Below are 19,664 nucleotides of genomic sequence, written 5' to 3'. Positions count from 1 at the left end.
GAGGCTTTTCTTCATAACATTCGGCTAACCAGTGAAGTTATTCTGTTGAGCAAGCCACTGGGGAGGGGATACCGAGTTAGTTGCACAACTGACTGCATTTAACCCAACCCTTCTGAATCAGAGAGGTGCAGAGGGCTGCCTTAATCAACGTCCACAGCGCAGTTGTTGTTGGTGGCCTTGCTCAAGTGCAGAACAATCAGATTTTTCCACCTTGCCGGCTCAGGGATTTGAACCAGCAACCTTTTTAGTTACCGGCCCAATGCTGTTAACCGCTAGGCTACCTGCCACAACCTATTCATAGTGTGAATTGACTGCTCCCATCCCAACAAGTGGTAAAACTGTTTCATACTCTCTTATGTCTCCCCCTTCCACTCTACTGACATGTATGTGGAATTGATAGATGCACACACACACTACATGTTCATGTTTTTAAATGTACTGTAAATTGTAAAGTCTTTTGTCTGTATGTCTTTTTCGTTACGTGTCAGACCTCAGTAAGACTAGCTGTCCCCATTGGCTAATAGGGGATCCTAATAAATCAAAATCTAGAGCTACCCATACAATACCTGCTTCCTCTCCCTTCCCCGTCTCCCCCGCCTCTCCCCTAATATCAGATGAGATGAACGCCTGGTGCATGACATGTATTGTGTGAGGTAGCAGCTCTTTGATAGGCCCGTCTGCTGTCTGCCGATCTCTTTCAAGACAGGTAGCCCTGCTCTCGCATCTCACCAATGGTTTTACACACACAGATCCTTACACAGCCCCTTTGATCTGTTGAAGCTCCCAATGAATACAGAAATATAGACAGATAGATTTGTGGATAATACATTGTTGCTCTTTATTTAACCCTGTTCAGAATGGAGAGAGGCAGAGAGACACAGAGAGGGGAGAAAGGGGTTTCTCAACTGAGGTTGGCCTGTGATTTATTTATTTACATTCTTCTTGTAGCTTGGCTTCCTTGGCAGAGAGCTTGGAGGGCTACCAGTGGTAGTTTCACTCTTTGCTCCTCATGTCCATTTCACATGTATAGGGGCTACCAAGACATCAACAGCTTTACCCATAAACACCCATCTGTATTCCTGCCACTCCAGTAGAGCCCAATCATACGTTTGACGTGCTACTTTTGATACAGTGGTCGGATAATAAATCTATCGCCAATTGCCGTGTCGCCGGTGTGCGCCGAGGCACAGTGGAAGGTAGCAGGCGTACGCAGACGAACAGTGGGGCCATTCCGTTCCAACAGCCCAGCCGGCTTTATGACGGACACATTCCATTTCCTGCTCCAGCAGCACTATCAGCACGGAACCTGTCTTGTTCCAACACCTAAAGTGGGGCCTCCCTGCCGGGAGACAAATGCATCGGAGAGGCCAATTTCTATGGCAATTTCTGCTAGCGAAGTCGGTCAGCACGGTGTAACCAGCAGGCACGACAGAACAGTCACCTGTGGGAGTACGGTTAACAAAAGAGAGAGAGGAAGAGAGAGAGAGGGATAGATTGTGTGTTTGAGAGTGAACGTGAGAGAAATTGTGTGTGTGTGTGTGTGTGTGTCTGTGTGTGTGTACGTACGTACGTACGTCCATGCCTCATTGTGTATCTGCATGTGAGTGAGAGATAAAACATGTGTAACAGAGAGATGGAGAAATAGGTAGAGAGATGGAGAAACGGATGGAGAAACAGGTAGAGAGAAAGATAGTTGGAGAAACAGGTAGAGAGAAAGAAAGATGGAGAAACAGGTAGAGAGAAGGCGAGGTGGAGAAACAGGTAGAGAGAAGGAGAGTTGGAGAAACAGGTAGAGAGAAGGAGAGGTGGAGAAGCAGGTAGAGAGAAGGAGAGGTGGAGAAACAGGTAGAGAGAAGGAGAGGTGGAGAAACAGGTAGAGAGAAAGAGGTGGAGAAACAGGTAGAGGGAAAGAGAGGTGGAGAAACAGGTAGAGGGAAAGAGAGGTGGAGAAACAGGTAGAGGGAAAGAGAGGTGGAGAAACAGGTAGAGGGAAAGAGAGGTGGAGAAACAGGTAGAGGGAAAGAGAGGTGGAGAAACAGGTAGAGGGAAAGAGAGGTGGAGAAACAGGTAGAGGGAAAGAGAGGTGGAGAAACAGGTAGAGGGAAAGAGAGGTGGAGAAACAGGTAGAGGGAAAGAGAGGTGGAGAAACAGGTAGAGGGAAAGAGAGGTGGAGAAACAGGTAGAGGGAAAGAGAGGTGGAGAAACAGGTAGATGTAAAGGGATGTACGAATCTAACGAATCACATCAGCAGTACTGCCACTGAATGTAGCCTAAATGGTATATTTAAGTCTAAAAGTCAAGGGTTCTGAATACTTTCTGAATTCACTGTGTGAATATATATATATACTGTGTGAATGTATATATATATATATACACACAGTGCATTCGGAAAGTATTCATTCGAAAAGTACCTCTTGACTTTTCCAACTTTTTGTTACGTTACAGCCTTACTCATAAATTGATTAAATATATTTTTTTCCTCGTCAATCTATACACAATACCCCATAATCACAAAGCAAAAACAGTTTTTATTTTTTTTATTTTTGTAAATGTAATAAAAAGAAAAACTGAGATATCACATTTACACAGTACTTTGTTGAAGCATCATTGGCAGTGATTACAGCCTTGAGTCTTCTTGGGTATAACGCTACAAGCTCGGCACACTGGTAATTGGGGAGTTTCTCACATTCTTCTCTGTAGATCCTCTCAAGCTCTATCAGATTGGATGGGGAGCGTCACTGCACAGCTATTTTCAGGTCTCTCCAGAGATGTTCAATCAAGTTCAAGTCCGGGCTCTGGCTGGGCCACTCAAGGACATTCAAAGACTTGTCCTGAAGCCACTCCTGTGTTGTCTTGGCTGTGTTTAGGGCCGTTGTCCTGTTGGAAGGTGAATCTTCACCTCAGTCTGAGGTCCTGAGCGCTCTGGAGCAGATGTTCATCAATGATCTCTCTGTACTTTGCTCCATTCATCTTTCCCTCGACCCTGTCTAGTCTCCCAGTCCCTGCCGCTGAAAAACATCCCCACAGCATGATGCTGCCATCACCATGCTTCAACGTAGGGATGGTGCCAGGTTTCCTCCAGACGTGACGTTTGGCATTCAGGCCAAAGAGTTCAATCTTGGTTTCATCAGATCAGAGAATCTTGTTTCTCATGGTCTGAGTCCTTTAGGTACCTTTTGGCGAACTCCAAGGGGACTGTCATGTGCCTTTTATTGAGGAGTGGCTTTCGTATGGCCACTCTACCAAAAAGGCCTGATTGGTGGAGTGATGCAGAGATGGTTGTCCTTCTGGAAGGTTCTCCCATCTCCACGGAAGAACTCTGGAGCTCTGTCAGAGTGACCATCAGGTTCTTGGTCACTTCCCTGATCAAGGCACTTCTCCCCTGATTGCTCAGTTTGGCTGGGCAGCCAGCTCTAGGAAGAGTCTCGGTGGTTCCAAACTTCTTCCATTTAAGAATGGCGCAGGCCACTATGTTCTTGGGGAGCTTCAATGCTGCAGAAATGTTTTGGTACCCTTCCTCAGATCTGTGCCTCAACACAATCCTGTTTTGGAGCTCTACGGACAATTCCTTCGACCTCATGGCTTGGTTTTTGCTCTGACATGCATTGTCAACTGTGGGACATTTACATTACATTTAAGTCATTTAGCAGACGCTCTTATCCAGAGCGACTTACAAATTGGTGCATTCACCTTATGATATCCAGTGGAACAACCACTTTACAATAGTGCATCTAACTCTTTTAAGGGGGGGGGGGTTAGAAGGATTACTTTATCCTATCCTAGGTATTCCTTAAAGAGGTGGGGTTTCAGGTTTCTCCGGAAGGTGGTGATTGACTCCGCTGACCTGGCGTCGTGAGGGAGTTTGTTCCACCATTGGGGTGCCAGAGCAGCGAACAGTTTTGACTGGGCTGAGCGGGAACTGTACTTCCTCAGAGGTAGGGAGGCGAGCAGGCCAGAGGTGGATGAACGCAGTGCCCTTGTTTGGGTGTAGGGCCTGATCAGAGCCTGAAGGTACGGAGGTGCCGTTCCCCTCACAGCTCCGTAGGCAAGCACCATGGTCTTGTAGCGGATGCGAGCTTCAACTGGAAGCCAGTGGAGAGAGCGGAGGAGCGGGGTGACGTGAGAGAACTTGGGAAAGTTGAACACCAGACGGGCTGCGGCGTTCTGGATGAGTTGTAGGGGTTTAATGGCACAGGCAGGGAGCCCAGCCAACAGCGAGTTGCAGTAATCCAGACGGGAGATGACAAGTGCCTGGATTAGGACCTGCGCCGCTTCCTGCGTGAGGCAGGGTCGTACTCTGCGAATGTTGTAGAGCATGAACCTACAGGAACGGGTCACCGCCTTGATGTTAGTTGAGAACGACAGGGTGTTGTCCAGGATCACGCCAAGGTTCTTAGCACTCTGGGAGGAGGACACAATGGAGTTGTCAACCGTGATGGCGAGATCATGGAACGGGCAGTCCTTCCCCGGGAGGAAGAGCAGCTCCGTCTTGCCGAGGTTCAGCTTGAGGTGGTGATCCGTCATCCACACTGATATGTCTGCCAGACATGCAGAGATGCGATTCACCACCTGGTTATCAGAGGGGGGAAAGGAGAAGATTAATTGTGTGTCGTCTGCATAGCAATGATAGGAGAGACCATGTGAGGATATGACAGAGCCAAGTGACTTGGTGTATAGCGAGAATAGGAGAGGGCCTAGAACAGAGCCCTGGGGGACACCAGTGGTGAGAGCACGTGGTGCGGAGACAGATTCTCGCCACGCCACCTGGTAGGAGCGACCTGTCAGGTAGGACGCAATCCAAGCGTGGGCCGCGCCGGAGATGCCCAGCTCGGAGAGGGTGGAGAGGAGGATCTGATGGTTCACAGTATCAAAGGCAGCCGATAGGTCTAGAAGGATGAGAGCAGAGGAGAGAGAGTTAGCTTTAGCAGTGCAGAGCGCCTCCGTGACACAGAGAAGAGCAGTCTCAGTTGAATGACTAGTCTTGAAACCTGACTGATTTGGATCAAGAAGGTCATTCTGAGAGAGATAGCAGGAGAGCTGGCCAAGGACGGCACGTTCAAGAATTTTGGAGAGAAAAGAAAGAAGGGATACTGGTCTGTAGTTGTTGACATCGGAGGGATCGAGTGTAGGTTTTTTCAGAAGGGGTGCAACTCTCGCTCTCTTGAAGACGGAAGGGACGTAGCCAGCGGTCAAGGATGAGTTGATGAGCGAGGTGAGGTAAGGGAGAAGGTCTCCGGAAATGGTCTGGAGAAGAGAGGAGGGGATAGGGTCAAGCGGGCAGGTTGTTGGGCGGCCGGCCGTCACAAGACGCGAGATTTCATCTGGAGAGAGAGGGAAGAAAGAGGACAAAGCACAGGGTAGGGCAGTGTGAGCAGAACCAGCGGTGTCGTTTGACTTAGCAAACGAGGATCGGATGTCGTCGACCTTCTTTTCAAAATGGTTGACGAAGTCATCAGCAGAGAGGGAGGAGGGGGGAGGAGGGGGAGGAGGATTCAGGAGGGAGGAGAAGGTGGCAAAGAGCTTCCTAGGGTTAGAGGCAGATGCTTGGAATTTAGAGTGGTAGAAATTGGCTTTAGCAGCAGAGACAGAAGAGGAGAATGTAGAGAGGAGGGAGTGAAAGGATGCCAGGTCCGCAGGGAGGCGAGTTTTCCTCCATTTCCGCTCGGCTGCCCGGAGCCCTGTTCCTTATATAGACAGGTGTGTGCCTTTCCAAATCATGTCCAATCAATTGAATTTACCACAGATGGACTCCAATCAAGTTGTAGAAACATCTCAACGATGATCAATGAAAACAGGATGCACATGAGCTCAATTTCGAGTCTCATAGCAAAGGGTCTGAATACTTATGTAAATAAGGTATATCAGTTTTCTTTATTTTATACATTATATAATTTTGCAAAACCTGTTTTCGCTTTGATTTTAGATTTTAGAATAAGGCTGTAAAGTGACAAAATGTGGTAAAAGTCAAGGGGTCTGAATCGTGTCCCCGTTTTGCATGTTATTTTGGCATTAATATGTGTCACATATCAGTTTGCAAACAATGTAAAAACAATTGTAATTGAGTTATTACGCCGCATACTAACATGGTCTCTTTTTTTCTTTCTTGAGTAAGGCAGCTTCAAAATGCAGGTGTTTCAGCCTAGCTCAGTGCTTTCTTACAGAGTGTAGGGGTTGGTAATTTTCTCTAGTTGCGCCGTGATTGGCTCAGTGTTCTGTCACTCATGGGGACACTACGTCACCGCAAAATCTACGGGGAGAGCTCGAAAATTCAAGCCCCTTGGGTGCTGCCATAGAGTTACATTAGAAGTGCCCATCCATGAAGGCTCAAGGTCATTGGTGACAGATAAATGACGTCAAATCACGTTATATCTACCGTAGCTTTAATTTGACTGAAAGTATGATGTCAACATCATACTTTCAAAATCTTAGCTAGGAAGCTAGCAGTCATCATCATGAATCAAGTCGACAATCTACTGGCAAATCCTTTTCAAACCTTATGAAGAGAAATTATAGATAAAACGTATCGGTGCTCATCGGCCATTGGACATAAACATTACACAACAAGTTGGAAATTCAAAAATGAGTGGTTTGGAAGGATTCAGTGGCTAACTGCAGGCATTGCAAAGCAAGTGGAGTGGGTGTGTGGTCCAAGTCTGGGTTTAAGCTTAGAAGGATAAACATTCAACATTGGCCATGCTGTCAATCCAGCATGACTTCTGATGCGTTCAAAACAACTGGAAACTCTGAACTAGGAAATCTTAGACTTCAGTGAGTTCAAGACAACTGGGAACTCTGAAAAAAAAATTGAACGGTCATCCAATTCAGAATTCCAAGTCGGGAACTCGGGAACTCTAGAGCTCCTACCTGAAGATCATTGACGTCATGACTCGACCTTGTTTATTTCCGAGTTCTCAGTTGTTTTGAAAGCATCTTAAATCCAGACAAAGTTTGATGACAAAGTATGCTGCTGCATAAATTATTTAATATGCCAAGGACATATGTATACTGTAACTAAGAAAGTAAAACTAAATGTATGTTGTGTAGTAAGCTGTTAGTAGCCCATGTGCCTCACCCTAATAATTTGGTGTCTTTTCCCCTCATAATTTAGCCTACTGTTCTGACTTGGTGATGCACATGTAGTCTATAGCTTGTTTTAGAGAAATGTCATCATCGGAAATTGTAAGAGCTTTCATTGTCTGCTTATATGCCCCCTTATCCTACGGTTCTGACTTGGTGTACAGGGAGAATACTGTAAGAACGGCCCATGTTCTGAATTCTTTCGCTGTACATTTCAAAAGTGCTGAACAAATAGTTATATTGACTACGTCCGTTCTAGCTCGCTCATTAATGTCTTAATCTAAATGACTCGTCATACGCTTATGCTATTGTTTGTACATCACAATTGTCAGTAGAAACCACATTTGTTTAAGCAAGTCAGCCATATCAGCTATGTTTTTTTAAAAGGCAGTAAATGAGGCTGGCTCCGCTGAAAGCCAGGTGTAGCAGTGGTAAGGTGTTGGAACTGCTGTTGGGACTCTATATAGGCCCTAACAGTTTGTGGGCACAGTTTGCCACCATTATAGTGCAATGAATGTATTGTTTAGTGTTGTGTTGTGTAGTGGCTTTGCTGGCATTCATCAAAACACATTTTGGGGGGGTTTCCCAACCAAGATGTACATGTTAAAATCGCCACTGGTATCAACCCACATAAAGTGTTGATGTCATGTTGTTGACAGTGCGCTCTTTAGACAGCTAAATGAGTGTGCCTGGTGGAACTGCTGTGGTTTCAGACGACCGCAGCCCTCTAATTACAGGCTAATTATTTAAACAGCTGTCTGCTAACACCCCTCTCTTTATTACACACACACACACACACACACACACACACACACACACACACACACACACACACACACACACACACACACACACACACACACACACACACACACACACACACAAAGAGCAGTCATTATACTGCACAGTGTGTGTGGGTTCTTGCTGCCCTGGGGTGTGTGGGGCGATATCCAGTGCATCATACACATTGACAGCAGACTGAATGGTGTTGTTGAGAACAGAAGCTGTTCAGGCTGTGTGAGGAGCAGGGTGCTTGGCACATGGCACTGACATCTTTATGGTAGTCTTCTCACGTCTCACTGACAAGCCTTGCAAATTATCTATGCACCAATGTGTAGACCCACATTTCTTCTGCTGTGTGTGTATGAATGCATGTGTTTGTGCGCACGTGTGTGAATGAGAGAGAGAGAGAGATTGTAATTTGTTCATTTCCCAGTGATTTTAAGAGAAGTACTGCCTCATCAAGGCTCTCTATAGAAACCTGTATCTGTTATTCACCATGACTTTTTATGGCCGTTGTGTTCAGCATTACATTTAATGAATTTAGATGCCAGGATGAAAAGGTGCCCGCAGTGATCTCTGCAGGATTCAGTCAGAGCTATTTGGAGGACTATTGGGTGGTTTCACCTGAGCTGAACACAACAAGCTGGTATATAGTCAGCGCTAGGATAGGCTACGCTAGCCGTGGTAAAAAGGTACCTCTCAGGCTGGAAACGCTAGGCTAGTCTAAATGATGTAGCATACGAGGCACCTCTCTGAGCTCACAACTCCCAGAGGGGAACAGCTGTCTCCCTCCTCACTTTTAGGCTCCACAGCCTGTTCCTTCTCCAGGGGCTTCCATGACACCTGCTTACCGCAGGCTCAGACTCCATACTTTACTCTGCTGTGGAAGGAGAACAGTCGTTTCCCACAGATTGTTTTCTAGAGGCGTTTGGTCCACTGAAGGCGGCTGGTGACCTTTTCTATCTGAGTCTAAAACACTACTGCCTCTAGATAGCCTACAGAGAAAATAGCCTGAGTGGTTTCTGTCAAGGTCACACTTAAGAGACATTTTGTGATGTATGTAGATATGCCTACAGGTTACCTTGCACATATTGTAATGTTCATGCATGTTCTGTATTTCTCTGATACTGTGGACAGTGTGTGTCTGCCTTTGCTTCAGCATGTTTATTTGCATGCAATTGTCTAAGTCCAGGTTGTCCCTCTGCTACAGTACTACTGCTGCTGCTGTTACCTCAGTACTACTGCTGCTGCTGTTACCTCAGTACTGCTGCTGCTGTTACCTCAGTACTGCTGCTGCTGTTACCTCAGTACTACTGCTGCTGCTGTTACCTCAGTACTACTGCTGCTGCTGTTACCTCAGTACTACTGCTGCTGTTACCTCAGTACTACTGCTGCTGTTACCTCAGTACTACTGCTGCTGTTACCTCAGTACTACTGCTGCTGTTACCTCAGTACTACTGCTGCTGTTACCTCAGTACTACTGCTGCTGTTACCTCAGTACTACTGCTGCTGTTACCTCAGTACTACTGTTGCTGTTACCTCAGTACTACTGCTGCTGTTACCTCAGTACTACCGCTGCTGTTACCTCAGTACTACTGCTGCTGCTGCTATTACCTCAGTACTGCTGCTGCTGTTACCTCAGTACCACTGCTGCTGTTACCTCAGTACTACTGCTGCTGTTACCTCAGTACTACTGCTGCTGTTACCTCAGTACTACTGCTGCTGTTACCGCAGTACTACTGCTGCTGTTACCTCAGTACTACTGCTGCTGTTACCTCAGTACTACTGCTGCTGCTGTTACCTCAGTACTACTGCTACTGCTGTTACCTCAGTACTACTGCTACTGCTGTTACCTCAGTACTACTGCTACTGCTGTTACCTCAGCACTATTGCTGCTGCTGTTACCTCAGTACTACTGCTGCTGCTGTTACCTCAGTACTACTGCTGCTGCTGTTACCTCAGTACTACTGCTGCTATTACCTTAGTGCCACTCCTGCTGCTGTTACCTCAGTACCACTCCTGCTGCTGTTACCTCAGTACTGCTGCTGCTATTACCTTAGTGCCACTGCTGCTGTGTTACCTCAGTACTACTGCTGCTGCTGTTACCTCAGTACTACTGCTGCTGTTACCTCAGTACCACTCCTGCTGCTGTTACCTCAGTACCACTGCTGCTGTGTTACCTCAGCACTATTGCTGCTGCTGTTACCTCAGCACTACTGCTGCTGCTGTTACCTCAGTACTACTGCTGCTGTGTTACCTCAGTACTGCTGCTGCTATTACCTCAGTGCCACTGCTGCTGTGTTACCTCAGTACTACTGCTGCTGCTGTTACCTCAGTACTACTGCTGCTGTTACCTCAGTACCACTGCTGCCGCTGTTACCTCAGTACCACTGCTGCTGCTGTTACCTCAGTACTACTGCTTCTGCTGTTACCTCAGTACTGCTGCTGCTGCTGTTACCTCAGTACCACTGCTGCTGTTGTTACCTCAGTACTACTGCTGCTGCTGTTACCTCAGTACTACTGCTGCTGCTGTTACCTCAGTACTGCTGCTGCTATTACCTCAGTGCCACTGCTGCTGTGTTACCTCAGTACTGCTGCTGCTGTTACCTCAGTACTACTGCTGCTGCTGTTACCTCAGTACTACTGCTGCTGTTACCTCAGTACTACTGCTGCTGTTACCTCAGTACTACTGTTGCTGTTACCTCAGTACTACTGCTGCTGTTACCTCAGTACTACCGCTGCTGTTACCTCAGTACTACTGCTGCTGCTGCTATTACCTCAGTACTGCTGCTGCTGTTACCTCAGTACCACTGCTGCTGTTACCTCAGTACTACTGCTGCTGTTACCTCAGTACTACTGCTGCTGTTACCGCAGTACTACTGCTGCTGCTGTTACCTCAGTACTACTGCTGCTATTACCTTAGTGCCACTCCTGCTGCTGTTACCTCAGTACCACTCCTGCTGCTGTTACCTCAGTACTGCTGCTGCTATTACCTTAGTGCCACTGCTGCTGTGTTACCTCAGTACTACTGCTGCTGCTGTTACCTCAGTACTACTGCTGCTGTTACCTCAGTACCACTCCTGCTGCTGTTACCTCAGTACCACTGCTGCTGTGTTACCTCAGCACTATTGCTGCTGCTGTTACCTCAGCACTACTGCTGCTGCTGTTACCTCAGTACTACTGCTGCTGTGTTACCTCAGTACTGCTGCTGCTATTACCTCAGTGCCACTGCTGCTGTGTTACCTCAGTACTACTGCTGCTGCTGTTACCTCAGTACTACTGCTGCTGTTACCTCAGTACCACTGCTGCCGCTGTTACCTCAGTACCACTGCTGCTGCTGTTACCTCAGTACTACTGCTTCTGCTGTTACCTCAGTACTGCTGCTGCTGCTGTTACCTCAGTACCACTGCTGCTGCTGTTACCTCAGTACTACTGCTGCTGCTGTTACCTCAGTACTACTGCTGCTGCTGTTACCTCAGTACTGCTGCTGCTGTTACCTCAGTACTGCTGCTGCTATTACCTCAGTGCCACTGCTGCTGTGTTACCTCAGTACTACTGCTGCTGTTACCTCAGTACCGCTGCTGCTGTGTTACCTCAGCACTATTGCTGCTGCTGTTACCTCAGTACCACTGCTGCTGTGTTACCTCAGCACTATTGCTGCTGCTGTTACCTCAGCACTACTGCTGCTGCTGTTACCTCAGTACTACTGCTGCCTCAGTACTACTGCTGCTGTGTTACCTCAGTACTACTGCTGCTGCTGTTACCTCAGTACTACTGCTGCTGTTACCTCAGTACCACTGCTGCTGCTGTTACCTCAGTACCACTGCTGCTGCTGTTACCTCAGTACCACTGCTGCTGCTGTTACCTCAGTACTGCTGCTGCTATTACCTCAGTGCCACTGCTGCTGCTGTTACCTCAGTACTACTGCTGCTGCTGTTACCTCAGTACTACTGCTGCTGCTGTTACCTCAGTACCACTGCTGCTGCTGTTACCTCAGTACCACTGCTGCTGCTGTTACCTCAGTACTACTGCTGCTGCTGTTACCTCAGTACTACTGCTGCTGCTGTTACCTAGGTACTGCTGCTGCTATTACCTCAGTGCCACTGCTGCTGTGTTACCTCAGTACTACTGCTGCTGCTGTTACCTCAGTACTACTGCTGCTGTTACCTCAGTACCACTCCTGCTGCTGTTACCTCAGTACCACTGCTGCTGTGTTACCTCAGCACTATTGCTGCTGCTGTTACCTCAGCACTACTGCTGCTGCTGTTACCTCAGTACTACTGCTGCTGTGTTACCTCAGTACTGCTGCTGCTATTACCTCAGTGCCACTGCTGCTGTGTTACCTCAGTACTACTGCTGCTGCTGTTACCTCAGTACTACTGCTGCTGTTACCTCAGTACCACTGCTGCTGCTGTTACCTCAGTACCACTGCTGCTGCTGTTACCTCAGTACCACTGCTGCTGCTGTTACCTCAGTACCACTGCTGCTGCTGTTACCTCAGTACTACTGCTGCTGTGTTACCTCAGCACTATTGCTGCTGCTGTTACCTCAGTACTACTGCTGCTGCTGTTACCTCAGTACTACTGCTGCTGCTGTTACCTCAGTACTACTGCTGCTGCTGTTACCTCAGTACTACTGCTGCTGCTGTTACCTCAGTACTACTGCTGCTGCTGTTACCTCAGTACTACTGCTGCTGCTGTTGCCTCAGTACCGCTGCTGCTGCTGTTACCTCAGTACCTCTGCTGCTGTGTTTCCTCAGTACTGCTGCTGCTGCTGTGTTTCCGCAGTACCACTGCTGCTGTGTTACCTCAGTACCGCTGCTGCTGTGTTACCTCAGTACGACTGCTGCTGTGTTACCTCAGTGCTACTGCTGCTATGTTACCTCAGTACTATTCCTGCTGTTACCTCAGTACCGCTGCTGCTGTTACCTCTGTACCTCTGCTGCTGTGTTACCTCAGTACTATTCCTGCTGTTACCTCAGTACCGCTGCTGCTGTTACCATAGTGCCGCTGCTGCTGTTACCTCAGTACCTCTGCTGCTGTGTTACCTCAGTACCACTGCTGCTGTTACCTCACTGCTACTGCTGCTGTGTTACCTCTGTACCGCTGCTGCTGCTGTTACCTCTGTACCACTGCTGCTGTGTTACCTCAGTACTGCTGCTGCTGTGTTACCTCAGTACTGCTGCTGCTGTGTTATCTCAGTACTGCTGCTGCTGTGTTACCTCAGTACTGCTGCTGCTGTGTTACCTCAGTACCGCTGCTGCTGTGTTACCTCTGTACCGCCGCTGCTGTTACCTCAGTACCGCTGCTGCTGCTGTTACCTCAGTACCACTGCTGCTGCTGTTACCTCAGTACCACTGCTGCTGCTGTTACCTCAGTACCACTGCTGCTGCTGTTACCTCAGTACTACTGCTGCTGTGTTACCTCAGCACTATTGCTGCTGCTGTTACCTCAGTACTACTGCTGCTGCTGTTACCTCAGTACTACTGCTGCTGCTGTTACCTCAGTACTACTGCTGCTGCTGTTACCTCAGTACCACTGCTGCTGCTGTTGCCTCAGTACCGCTGCTGCTGCTGTTACCTCAGTACCTCTGCTGCTGTGTTTCCTCAGTACTGCTGCTGCTGCTGTGTTTCCTCAGTACCACTGCTGCTGTGTTACCTCAGTACTGCTGCTGCTGTGTTACCTCAGTACGACTGCTGCTGTGTTACCTCAGTACTATTCCTGCTGTTATCTCAGTGCTACTGCTGCTGTGTTACCTCAGTACAGCTGCTGCTGTTACCTCTGTACCGCTGCTGCTGCTGTTACCTCAGTACCACTGCTGCTGTTACCTCTGTACCGCTGCTGCTGCTGTTACCTCAGTACCACTGCTGCTGTTACCTCAGTACCACTGCTGCTGCTGTTACCTCAGTACCACTGCTGCTGTGTTACCTCAGTGCCGCTGCTGCTGCTGTTACCTCTGTACCGCTGCTGCTGCTGTTACCTCAGTACCACTGCTGCTGCTGTTACCTCAGTACCACTGCTGCTGCTGTTACCTCAGTACCTCTGCTGCTGTGTTTCCTCAGTGCTACTGCTGCTATGTTACCTCAGTACTATTCCTGCTGTTACCTCCATACCTCTGCTGCTGTGTTACCTCAGTACTACTGATGCTGTTACCTCAGTGCTACTGCTGCTGTGTTACCTCAGTACCACTGCTGCTGTTACCTCAGTACTGCTGCTGCTGTGTTACCTCAGTACCGCTGCTGCTGTGTTACCTCTGTACCGCCGCTGCTGTTACCTCAGTACCGCTGCTGCTGCTGTTACCTCAGTACCACTGCTGCTGCTGTTACCTCAGTACCACTGCTGCTGCTGTTACCTCAGTACCACTGCTGCTGCTGTTACCTCAGTACTACTGCTGCTGTGTTACCTCAGCACTATTGCTGCTGCTGTTACCTCAGTACTACTGCTGCTGCTGTTACCTCAGTACTACTGCTGCTGCTGTTACCTCAGTACTACTGCTGCTGCTGTTACCTCAGTACTACTGCTGCTGCTGTTACCTCAGTACCACTGCTGCTGCTGTTGCCTCAGTACCTCTGCTGCTGTGTTTCCTCAGTACTGCTGCTGCTGCTGTGTTTCCTCAGTACCACTGCTGCTGTGTTACCTCAGTACTGCTGCTGCTGTGTTACCTCAGTACGACTGCTGCTGTGTTACCTCAGTACTATTCCTGCTGTTATCTCAGTGCTACTGCTGCTGTGTTACCTCAGTACTATTCCTGCTGTTATCTCAGTGCTACTGCTGCTGCTGTTACCTCACTGCTACTGCTGCTGTGTTACCTTAGTACTATTCCTGCTGTTACCTCTGTACCACTGCTGCTGCTGTTACCTCAGTACCACTGCTGCTGCTGTTACCTCAGTACTACTGCTGCTGTGTTACCTCAGCACTATTGCTGCTGCTGTTACCTCAGTACTACTGCTGCTGCTGTTACCTCAGTACCACTGCTGCTGCTGTTACCTCAGTACCACTGCTGCTGCTGTTACCTCAGTACCACTGCTGCTGCTGTTGCCTCAGTACCGCTGCTGCTGCTGTTACCTCAGTACCTCTGCTGCTGTGTTTCCTCAGTACTGCTGCTGCTGTGTTACCTCAGTGCTACTGCTGCTATGTTACCTCAGTACTATTCCTGCTGTTACCTCCGTACCTCTGCTGCTGTGTTACCTCAGTACTACTGATGCTGTTACCTCAGTGCTACTGCTGCTGTGTTACCTCAGTACCACTGCTGCTGTTACCTCACTGCTACTGCTGCTGTGTTACCTCAGTACCGCTGCTGCTGTTACCTCAGTACTGCTGCTGCTGTTACCTCTGTACCTCTGCTGCTGTGTTACCTCAGTACCTCTGCTGCTGTGTTACCTCAGTACCACTGCTGCTGTGTTACCTCAGTACTGCTGCTGCTGTGTTACCTCAGTACTGCTGCTGCTGTGTTACCTCAGTACTGCTGCTGCTGTGTTACCTCTGTACCGCTGCTGCTGTGTTACCTCAGTACCGCTGCTGCTGTGTTACCTCAGTACTGCTGCTGCTGTGTTACCTCTGTACCGCTGCTGCTGTTACCTCAGTACTACTGCTGCTGTGTTACCTCTGTACCGCTGCTGCTGTGTTACCTCAGTACTGCTGCTGCTGTGTTACCTCAGTACTGCTGCTGCTGTGTTACCTCTGTACCGCTGCTGCTGTTACCTCAGTACTGCTGCTGTGTTACCTCAGTACTGCTGTTGCTGTGTTACCTCTGTACCGCTGCTGTGTTACCTCAGTACTGCTGCTGCTGCTGCTGTTACCTCAGTACCACTGCTGCTGTTACCTCACTGCTACTGCTGCTGTGTTACCTCAGTACCGCTGCTGCTGTTACCTCTGTACCTCTGCTGCTGTGTTACCTCAGTACCTCTGCTGCTGTGTTACCTCAGTACCACTGCTGCTGTGTTACCTCAGTACTGCTGCTGCTGTGTTACCTCAGTACTGCTGCTGCTGTGTTACCTCAGTACTGCTGCTGCTGTGTTACCTCTGTACCGCTGCTGCTGTGTTACCTCTGTACCGCTGCTGCTGTGTTACCTCAGTACCGCTGCTGCTGTGTTACCTCAGTACTGCTGCTGCTGTGTTACCTCAGTACTACTGCTGCTGTGTTACCTCTGTACCGCTGCTGCTGTGTTACCTCAACACAGCAGCAGCAGTACTACCTCTGTACCGCTGCTGCTGTTACCTCAGTACTGCTGCTGTGTTACCTCAGTACTGCTGCTGCTGTGTTACCTCTGTACCGCTGCTGTGTTACCTCAGTACTGCTGCTGCTGCTGCTGTTACCTCTGTACCACTGCTGCACTGACTGTCACTCTCTGTCCATCCCCTTCTCCTCTCTTCTGCCCATTCCCCCGTCCTCCTCACTTGTCAGGCGTGTCATGATAGCCCAGAGTGAGAGGGATGAGAAATGGCCACATCCCACTGGAGAGATACCACACACTGTTCTCATCACTAGAGGACTGAACGCTGTAGTGACCTCCTCATACACTGCATTGATTCACACACAGACACTCACACACACTCTCTCTCTCTCTCACACACACACACACACGGCACGCACATGACACACACACACACGGCTGTGTCATCCCTCACCAGCCCTGGGCCATAGAGAGGACACTCACCTGCTATTGTAGTGCACCTAACTGAAGACCTACTTTACCATCCTCCTCCTGGAAGTGGGTTATATGAAGGTCACACACTCAACAGCCCAACATGTAGAGGTGGAGTTTATAGGATGCAGACTCTTCAGTCCTTAATGGTCCTTACACAGTTCTCCAGTCCTCAAAGGTCAGCCCTGGTATCTTGTCCCCGTTCAAGTTCCCATCAGGAATCACACTGAAAGAAGATCAAATCTGTGTGCTGCTCATAGTAAGGAATTGTGTTTTAATGTTAGGTGAATGTTGGAAGTGAATCCACCTGCCCTCCATGTCTATCTACTGAAGAACGTGCCAGATTATTTTCCTTATCTGGTGTGTGTGTGAGTGCGCGTTTGTGTGAGAGTGAGAAAGAGAGTGAAAAAGTGGTGGATAGGACGAGGGAGAGAGTTAGAAAGAGGGAGATTGGACAAATGAGGCAGAGAGCTGCCAAGAGTTCAGAGAAAGTGCTGACACCAGTGTTCTGCTTGTTTGTCCCATCATGCAACAGCGCAGTGTAAATACACAGTAATTACTGGCCACAGCTCATATTGTTTTTATTCAATCAGATGACAGCTGTTGGCACCATCACATTTAGCCCATGTTGTGGGCCGGACAGCTTTTTTTTTTCATGTGTCATGAGCAATGACGCAGGGTCACAGGCGGGTCACGTGGTGCCAGTGAGGGGCATCTGCTCTGGGAGGAGGGCAGAAGGCTGACATTATTATTCACTGGGCTGTCAAAGTACAGAGCACCCAGGATTGCATGAGGGAAAAAAATATTCTGCCCTGCGCTACCGGCAGCCACAGATAGGGGGAGCCAGTGGACTTCCCGCAGACTAATGGAAAGAGGGATCTCATTGTGATAGGTCCACACCGCCGGAGCCTGCTCCCTTTGTTGCCTCCCAACTGACGCACCCCCCCTTCCCTCTCTCCTCCTCTCTCTCACTCACACACACACTCTCTCTCTCTCGTTCTTTCTCCTGCCTCATCTCCCCTTCCTCTCCCATCCGTGGATGAAATGAGCAGGAGAGGTGGTGTGGATCAGACAGATAGACACAGTGAGTGGGACTGGAGGAGAGGGGTTTCTTCACTGCTGTACTGACTGTGAGCCTGGAAGAGGCTGCTGCTGGCTGGGCTCTTTGTGGAGATATACGTACCTGTGGAGAACGGACACTGACACAGCTGACTGCCAATAACACTCAACTGTGAGAGCCGCCGTGCAAGAGGTGCATTTTACTGTGTGTCGTCTGTGAATTTAGGTATGTGTGTGTGGGGGGGGGGGGGGAGAAGAGGTATCGTGTGTGTGTGTGTGTGTGTGTGTGTGTGTGTGTGTGTGTGTGTGTTGAATGATGTATGTATCAGTCTGTTTTTTACTGTGTCGATTAACATGGCATAGCTTCTTTTCTCATGCTGATGTCAATTGGCTGGTTGGGTTGTTTTGTTTCCTCTGCAGAACAGGATTTTATATCTGACCCTATTCAGGCATAGTCTTTGATTATAAATTCATGTTTAGGCTATACATTTGTACAATGTTGTTGTGGTGCGAGAGAGAGGGAGAAAGGAGAATGCAGTAGATAAAACATTCCTCCGACGTTGTCGGCAGATAAACTTGTTCTTCAAAAGTAGGTTATTCATGAATTCGTGTGACTTCTCGACGCTCATTATAAAACGCTCTCTGGCTGACACATTGAGATTGCGTTGTGTCTGTCAGTGCGCATGCTCTCCAACAGACGGAACGCTTGAATGTCGTTGCCTTGGGGTCTGAAAGATGAGATAGAGGACCTAAGCATTGCCAGGCATTGGGCCAAATCACTGTCTTTTAGTGTCTGCTGAAGGTTAGGGGAACATTTCTCTCTGGGTCCCTCTTAGCATTATTAATGGAAATGACGAGTCTGTTCAGTCATCCTGTTTCAGTGGGAATTCCATTGGTTTGAGGACGTGTGCCCTCTTGGTTGGCTTGAGATGGAGGATATTTCAAGAGGATATTGTAGGCACAGGAGGCTGTTGAGGGGAGGACGGCTCACAGTAACATCTGGAACGGAGCAGGCGGAATGGCATCAAACACATGGAAATACTCCGCTCCAGCCATTACCACAAGCCTGTCCTCCCCAATTAAGGTGCCACTAAACCTCCTGTGGTTGCAGGCTATGTGTGTGGAGTGTGTGGATGTCAACACTGTATATGGTGTAGGTGGGATTGTGTGATGGTACAAGAGTGGAATATATGGGGTCAGACAGACAGGCAGAGCGAGACAGGCAGACAGACAGACAGACACAGTGAGTGGTAGTAGTACAAATGTGGAGTATCGGTGAGGCTTGTGTCCATTCCAGCCCTCTCTCTCTCTCTCTCTCTCTCTCTCTCTCTCCCCCTGGAGCTTTGCCGTTGCCTCCCTCTCTCCTTCCCCTTCGACCCCTCCCTCGTTCCCTCCCTCCATCCTGCTGAGGAGGCAAATTTAGAGTGGGCGAACTTTAGCCCATTCATAATGGTGATGAGGGGAGGAGTGGAAGAGGAGGGAGGGGGAGAGAAAGACCCCCCAGACACCTCATCACGTATTTATGTCTAGATGTGTAGACATTTCTCTCAACACATGTTTGCCTCATTCACCAATTTACACCCTCACTCCCAATCCAACGGCTGTGTTGACAGATGTTGAACCGATAGAACCTTGCTTCTGTATCTGTATTGCTTGCTCTCTGGGGGTTTAGGCTGGGTTTCTGTAAAAGTACTTTGTGACAACTGCTGATGTAAAAAGGACTTTATAAATAAATGTGATTGATTGATTGATAGAGCTCACACTGGTTCATGCTTTGGTGTTTGTTTGCATAATATGCTAATATTGTCCATTGTGACATCATGGGTTTGACTGTTGAGTTTTTCCAGACCACAGGAAAAACGTACTGCTGGTCACGTGATCAGGACAAACTCCTGGCCCTGACCATGACACCTGCTCTTAGGCCTTACCGAGTTGTTATTGGTCTTTTCCTCCAGGGGGCGTCATAGACAAGGACCTGCGTCACTACCTCAACCTGCGCTTCCAGAAGGCCTCAGTGGACCACGAGCTCCAGCAGATCATTAGAGACAACCTCTACCTCCGCACCATACCCTGTGAGTAACCCCCCCTGACCCAGTCCCCA

At 48.7% G+C, this 19,664-nt stretch overlaps 1 protein-coding gene across 9 annotated transcripts in view; it reads left to right on the top strand.

Moving 5' to 3' along the window:
* LOC139566028 (membrane-associated guanylate kinase, WW and PDZ domain-containing protein 2-like) overlaps positions 1–19,664 on the top strand; it is a 268,774-nt gene that overhangs the window by 53,348 nt on the left and 195,762 nt on the right. For 7 of the 9 annotated variants that reach the window (XM_071386857.1, XM_071386856.1, XM_071386859.1 and 4 more), the window contains exon 2: positions 19,519–19,635. In XM_071386857.1, the coding sequence (XP_071242958.1) occupies positions 19,519–19,635 (117 nt within the window). Of the gene's footprint in view, positions 1–17,486; positions 17,790–19,518; positions 19,636–19,664 lie in introns of those variants that run through there. The other 2 variants (XM_071386860.1, XM_071386861.1) reach the window with 2 other exon arrangements.

This window comes from Salvelinus alpinus, chromosome 37, assembly GCF_045679555.1.
Source record: "Salvelinus alpinus chromosome 37, SLU_Salpinus.1, whole genome shotgun sequence".
NCBI lineage: Eukaryota > Metazoa > Chordata > Actinopteri > Salmoniformes > Salmonidae > Salvelinus > Salvelinus alpinus.
The sequence above is the reverse complement of the archived record's forward strand: the minus strand, read 5'-3'. Positions and strand labels throughout refer to the sequence as shown.